This window comes from Numenius arquata, chromosome 5 (assembly GCF_964106895.1).
Source record: "Numenius arquata chromosome 5, bNumArq3.hap1.1, whole genome shotgun sequence".
Lineage (NCBI taxonomy): Eukaryota > Metazoa > Chordata > Aves > Charadriiformes > Scolopacidae > Numenius > Numenius arquata.
This window is the reverse complement of record NC_133580.1, coordinates 55,668,283-55,675,456: the sequence shown is the minus strand read 5'-3', so window position 1 is coordinate 55,675,456 and position 7,174 is coordinate 55,668,283. Positions and strand designations below refer to the sequence as shown.

General features: G+C 42.6%; 1 protein-coding gene across 1 annotated transcript; it reads left to right on the top strand.

Annotated features, from left to right (window-relative positions):
• Nucleotides 1–4,673: 4,673 nt before the first annotated feature.
• LOC141464611 (C-C motif chemokine 5-like) lies at nucleotides 4,674–5,417 on the top strand. Its single transcript, XM_074147627.1, has 3 exons — nucleotides 4,674–4,770; nucleotides 5,035–5,143; nucleotides 5,324–5,417. The coding sequence occupies exons 1-3, from the start codon at nucleotides 4,689–4,691 to the stop codon at nucleotides 5,415–5,417; spliced, it is 285 nt and encodes a 94-aa protein (XP_074003728.1). The 5' UTR covers nucleotides 4,674–4,688.
• The last annotated feature ends 1,757 nt before the right edge of the window (nucleotides 5,418–7,174 follow it).

Here is a 7,174-nt window from a genome sequence, read left to right as displayed (position 1 = left end):
CTACTCCTTTCATACTCTTGATTTTTCATAGCAGAGCTTGTAACATTCTAAAATGCCAAGCTACCTTTGAAGCTTGCTCACCAAAAATTCAATCCCTCATATAACAGTAACTTGAAAAACATCGCTGCTTCTCTTCATGGGTTCTGATAACAAATACACCAGAAAATAAAATGTTTTCTTTATGTCTCAATAGATATAAAAAAGATACTGAGTCACATCTGAATAATGCAGAACTGTGACACGCAACTCTTCCCGGTGCATCTAGAAAAACAGTGACAGAAGTTCAAATAAGTTTTGAAAGGTATATGCATTGCTTGGTAAAGTTTGAAAGCTGTATATGCAATGAAGGAGGAATGGGAGGAAAATAAAGGGATGAAAGCATGTATTATGAAGGAAAACTTAGAAAGTTGTGATTCCACCTACAAAATCCTTATCATCCCCTCCTCACTTATGAAGAAAGAAAGAACCTACAAAAACACGTGTTGGGAATTGGATAAGAAAGAACACTGGATTCACCACAGCAGTCAGAAGTCATCTAAAGCTGTAGTCATGAGCACTAAAACAAACAAGAATGCCAATGAATACTTTGTTTCTTCCCAAAACAAGTCAAGGTTTACTTGAACCAGCCACAAAGGTCATTTCTAGAAGGGCAGAATTCGTGAGCTGGTTTTCATACACTTATCTTTAGCATCAGCCCTAAACAGTCTAGTTAAGGACGTAATTTCAGTAAGATAATGGCAATAGAGGGCTGTTACCACTTAGGAGAATTAACTACTCCAGAGAGATGTTTTGCAATAATATTATTCCAACACTTGCTTTTTTCTTTCACTAAAATTAAGTGCATAGAAGAAAGGATCCACTTTATGAGAATACATATTTAAAAATAAATTCCAAGCTGGTTAATTCTCTCTGACATTACAGTAATTCATGTTAAGGACATAGGTAAGAAGTTAATGCAATAATGAACATTTCCCCAGTTCATCTTTTCTGCATGTTATGTGATTCATTTTCTTCAGTTTGACATTGTTTAACTTTCTGCTTGAATGCACAGAATTAAATCCAAGGAAAATAAAGACACTATTTCAGGAAAAGAAAACAGTTACATAGCTTAACTTAATTTAAATGGAACGAATTGCGGGGTGGGGAGGGGAAATAAGGTTTCATCCACACTACAACAGAGTAGTTTTCCTATGATTCAGACGGAACTAAGCATACCTAAAAACTTCTGAGGTTGGAAAAAGACACATTTTCTGGATTGCTTGGACAGGGAACTGCAAGTCACCCATGCAGAGAATCACAGAGCAAGATGCAGTGACAAAGTCTGCTTCTCCGAGCTGAAAATGGGGTTTGCAGGGAGAAGGAAAGTTTACAATGCTGTGTTAGGTACAGCTGTAAGCCTCCGGGCCGACTGAGGAATGAGCGTGTAAAGTGCTTTTAAGACAACTGTGACTTCCCATCACAGTGAGCTATCGTAGACTCCTGAAGGGAACATCAGAGGAATCCAGCTCCTGTTAGCCCTTCTGAAGTAGTCAAAATTAATGTCTAAAAGCTGACTCTGACCTTGGGCCAAGATTTACAGAACAGCACACAGTGAAGGAACAGGCTTAATCCCTTGACAAACAGGATTGTGTCTTTGATGAGAGATTTCAGCTCAGTTAGTCCAGATACGCATTTCTGACTATTCTGTCCTGGAAAACCTAAAGGAGACCTGAATAAATGCTCTTTAATATAAAGTGAATAAAGTGAGTATAAGGAACTATGCATCTCTGTAAAGCATAATGTGTAAGATCCAGAACGATGCTTCCTTTTCTGTTATTAAAAGAAAGTAAAAGAAGAAATAGGATCCCTCCGTGCTTACAAAACCACACTGAGAGGCAGACATGAGACACAGAGAATGTTTTGTGTCAGTGACCAAGCAAAGACATTCAGATACCTCCAAAGCCATCTTGATTTGGAATGTTCCTGTGCTATCTATTCCTGACATTAACCCAAGAATGTTTTACCAGCATGGACCTGGAGGTTTATGGGGCGAAAAATACTTTAAACCATAAAGACCTGATTCAAAATATAAATAAACAGATGCAAGTAGAGACTGTAGGATTATACATAGCGTTAAGGTACATTTGTGGCTTTCTTCACAAGATCAGGCTGTAGCTAACTTCTGTGATATATACCACACGGAGCTGCCACCATTAAAATGGGAGTTTTGCCTTCCCATCACACTTCTTATACTTCAGGACTGAATCTTGTCATTCAGGGAGCCTGTATACTCTCTTGCAGAACCAGACAGCTGATTTTAACCCGTGAATGAAGGATGTCCAGTCATCTTAGATCAACCTTGGCTAAATTCTATTATTTAACACATAAATCCAAAGGAAAAAGTCAAGATGTGAAATCTAGAGTGGTTAACACCAAAAAGGTATTATTCACCCACTGTCAGAAACAGGCAATGTACCAGGAGTTACCTGGGTATGCAAAGGTACTATGGTATCTCAGATGAAGCTACAGGCAAACCTTGACTATTTGGAGACCAGTATATTCCTATTCTGTAATATTTAATAATCATAATGTTGTGAGGTTTTTATAGATATAGGGCAGGCTGCTAAAAAAAAAAAAAGAAAACCAAAGAAAAAAAAACCCAGCCAGAAAGTAGAAAATGCTTGACTTCATAGATGAGAGCAACTGTACAGATATCTATAACTGGGGAAACATTTAAATTAGACAGTACCTGAGCTTATTTTTCTTGTTTGCTGCTATATTCTTTAAAAAGGCATTATACTATTGTTTCCCTTCCAAATGGCTAAGGAAGGAAGTTAGTCTTTGACAGGCTTGTCCAAGATATCTGCTATGATGTGGTTAATTTACTAAAGCACTAAATAGTGTTGGGATTTAGATTAATCTTCTCGTAAATGAGGAAAAGCATATTTATAGCATAAGTATAATAGTTGCCCGATAATTAATCTTAATCAAGAAATTTAAGATTCATAATTGCTTGTCATTTTCAAACTTTCATTGACTTTTGTAGTGCATCTTCCTGAATGGGACTATAACTACACAAATATATTACAGCCAAGAGCCAATTATTATTGCTTTTGTAGTTTGGACACACTTGCCCAATTTAGATAAGCACAAAGGATCTATTTATTATATTATCTCAATGAAGATAAAATGTCAGTCAAAGGGTAGCTTCTATCTTAACTAAAAGGAAGCATGACCTCAAAAGCAGCCTACAAACAAACAAACAATCAAACAAACAAAAAATTAAAAAAAAAAAAAAAACCAGATAATGGAGTTTCAAAATTATTTGCCTTCCCTACATAAAAATGTTCTACATTTATTTAAATTAGAACCAAAAGACAAGTGGACATGCCCTTCTTTTTACCAGGACAGACAAGAAAGGGGGTGTTTAAGGAGATTTTTAGTGGTGGTTTACAACTTGTGTTAGCTTAAAGAGGAGTAGTGGGGCATAATTTGTTGCTGTTGGATGTTCTCAGCAGAGACAAAGGTATATTATATTACAGTAATTAAATAAATTTTGGAACAGTTATGGGTCACCTAGCTCAGGCTTTGGCTTGTGCTGTTGTCTAGTTAAACATTTAGGAAAATACAAATTTATGATTTGGATATATTCTAATTCTCAAACACTCCTGCCAGTGCACACACAGAAATAAAGCTGCAAAACTTGCTACTTCCTTCTTTTTTTTCCTTTTTCTGGCCTTGCCCTGATTTTTCTCAGGGCTCTGGCCACGAAGCTTCGTGCCCCAGACTGGCTCTTGGTAAGTAACTTCCCCTTCTGCAGTTTCCTTGCCTTCTCCAGCTCAGCAAAACTAGGTGATCCCAACATAATTTTCTTGGTATGATGCACTCATTTTCTTTCCTTGAAACTCTGTGGGACAAAAAGGGGGCAGCGGTAACAGGGGCTGAGCATTGTGCAGAGAACAGCCCTGCAGCCACCCCAGCTCCAGCCCCACTCATGGTCCCCTTGGCCCCCAGAGCATCATGAAGTCATAGAATAAAATGATAGAATCGTTCAGGTTGGAAAAGACCCTTAAGATCGTCAAGTCCAACCATTAACCTAACACTGCCAAATCCACCACTAAACTATCTCCCTAAGTGGCGCGTCCACACATCTTTTAAATACCTCCAGGGACAGTGACTCAACCACATCCCTGGGCAACTTGTTCCAATGCTTGACAACCTTTTTAGTGAAGAAATTTTTCCTAATATTCAATCTAAACCTCCCATGGCACAACTTGAGACCATTTCTTCTCATCCTATCGCTTGTTACCTGGGAAAAGAGACAGAAAGCCACCTCACTACAACCTCCTTTCAGGCAAGGTGATAAGGTCTTGTCTGAGCCTCCTTTTCTCTAGACTAAACAACCTCAGTTCCCTCAGCTGTTCCTCATAGGACTTGTTCTCTCTTGAATCTGAATGTTGCAGACCCATGGCTGGCGCTTCCCCTTCTGTGGTTTCCTTGCCATCTCCAGCTCAGAAAAACTAGGCGATCCTTGCATAATTTCCCTGGTATGATGCACTTGTTTGCTTTTCTCGAAACCCTGTGCCCACTCAGCAGCCAGAGAATAAAAGGAGGGCAGCAGCAGCAGGGGCCGAGCACTGTGCAGAGGACATCCCTGCAGCCGCCCCAGCTCCAGCCTCTCTAGCAGCCTCCTCAGCCCGCGCAGCACCATGAAGGTCCTTGCAGTCGCCCTGGCCACTCTGCTCCTTGTAGTCATCTGCTCCCCAGCTGAGGCTCATCTTGATGACTCCAGCATTGCTGCATCCTCCCAAAAGCCAGGTTTGCCATCCCTCCCCAGGAGAGAGCCCTGTCCCCATTGATGGGACCCTCATGTCCGCGGGGAGGGCAGGGAGCTGGTGGTCATCACCAGAGCTGGGATTCAGCCTCAGGGATGGAGGCTTCCAGGGGGTGTCCCCGGGGGATATAGCACAGGTGATGGTGAATCCCCTGGGAGCCCCAGGCAGAGCCTCTGCTGCAGTGTGGGGTCTCACTGAGGTGGTCTCTCTGCCCCCACAGACACCATCCCCACCTCCTGCTGCTTCACACTTGTGCGAAACCCTATCCCACGCAGAATCGTCACCTCTGCCTACATCACCAGCAGCATGTGCTCCCTGCCAGCAGTGGTGTGAGTATCAAACACTGCCGGGGGTTGGGGTGGGATGGTCGCGGCTGCACCCCAAGTGTGTCTGAGGGTGGCTGTGAAGGGGGGAAAGGGGCACAGCCAGGGACACCTGGGGTGCTGCCAGCAAGACACAGCACCTCATTGCCCGGGCTGACCACCCCAGTGTTGTTTTTCTCCCGGCAGCCTGGTCACCAAGAAGGGGAGGCAGTTGTGTGCAGATCCCCAGGCGTCCTGGGTGAAGGAGCATCTGAAGTACTTAGAGATGCAGGAGTACTGACCCTTCCCCACTGCCACTGCAGCGCAGCGGGCTCGGCCCCCAGCAGCAGATGTGCAACAGAATGCTTGAGCTGCATCCTTCTTCAGCAGGAAAATTTATTCTAATTGACATGCATTTGTTAAATGAAATTTTGTTTGCTAAGAAAGTGAAAATACTAAAACAATTTAAAAGATATCAACATGCCTGTATATGAGAAGTCAAGAGTTTGGTGCCTAAATAAAGCCTTTGGATTAACAAGCCTTCTGGGTGTCTCTGAAGTCCCTGCTAAAGCCCCAACCTGAGAGAAGGTACCCACGGGGACCCCCTTACCCTCCCCACGCCCTGGTGTCACTGCTTGCCCCTGGGCAGGGCGGCCTTGGCCCCATGGCAGCTCACACAGTGCTTCCCCAGCCCGGGATCAGCTCCTGCCCCGCAGCATGACCCAGACATCCCTGTGGGGTGACACTGGCACCTCGCCTGGGGGTTGCCTGTTTCACAGGGCCTGCATTTTCCTGCCCTGCATTTTGGCTGGCAAGGCTCAGCCTGCAGACCGCATTGCTGGCACAGAAGATGGAGATGAGAAAGGCCACAAAACTGCTCTCGTTTCCACAGCTCTGCAAGGGAGTATTTGAAACCTGGTCTAGTGGAAGGTGTCCTGGCCCGTGGCAAGAGGGTTGGAACTAGATGATCTTTAAGGTCCTGAATTTCACTGAATTTCAATTTTTTTTAGAGTTGGAAGGGACCATATAGATCATCTAGTCCAACTCCCCTGCTGAAGCAGGATTGCTTAGAGAATGCTACTCAGGACTGCATCCAGGCGGGTCTTGAAAATCTCCAAAGAAGGGGACTCCACAACCTCCCTGGGCAGCCTGTTCCAGGGCTCTGTCACCCTCACCGTGAAGAAATTCTTCCTCATATTCGAGGAAGTCCCTTTCAAATCAAATCATTTCAAATCATTGTCCCTTTCAAATCAAACCATTCTATGATTCTATGAAATGCTGGGGAGTTTCTATTGCTCACAAAAAAATTTAGATGTATATAGAATACATGAAGGCACAAATTTAATGGTGAACTAGTTTTGGTAAAACTGAAGTGAGAAGCAGCTGGTCCGGCTCTTACACTGACTCCTAAAGGAAAAGATGTCCTGACACACTGTACTTAGAAGAATGCAGTTTAAATCACATTCAAGCCTCTGAACATAAGCTTCAAAGTCCTTCTCTCTTTTACACTGTTCCATAAGTGCCATTAAACTTTCTTCTGTTTTTCTTTTAACTAAGACTTTCTCTGATCTTTTTACTGCTTTGCAATGTCATCCTCATCCCAAATTTCTCTAATTTTGTTTTCCAAGTAAGCAGAGGGCAGAAGAAAGACTTCTGAATGTGGTCTACATCATGTTTTCTTAATGTTTCTTTTTTAATAAGGATAATAAAAATGAATACACAAAAAACAACGATCCATCAACTCAGCTACAACCCTCTGGAACAATGCAAACAATAGAGTCCACAATAGCTTAACACATCCACTGCTTATGTCAGTTTTAGGACAGTCTTGGGGATTCAGCTGAGCTGCTTTTCAACTGTGCTAAGGACAAATGATAGGAGAATTTGACCCAAAGTGCACGGGAAAGGGAAACAATGGAGTTGGTTTCGCATTACCTCCTGCTGAGTGTTTCTTATTTACACTAAGGTGCACCATATGATGAGTTTGGCCTCATCAATACCAATGTAAATCCAAAGTCTCTACATAGAATTCCACAGTTATTTTTGCTTTTTACTTGT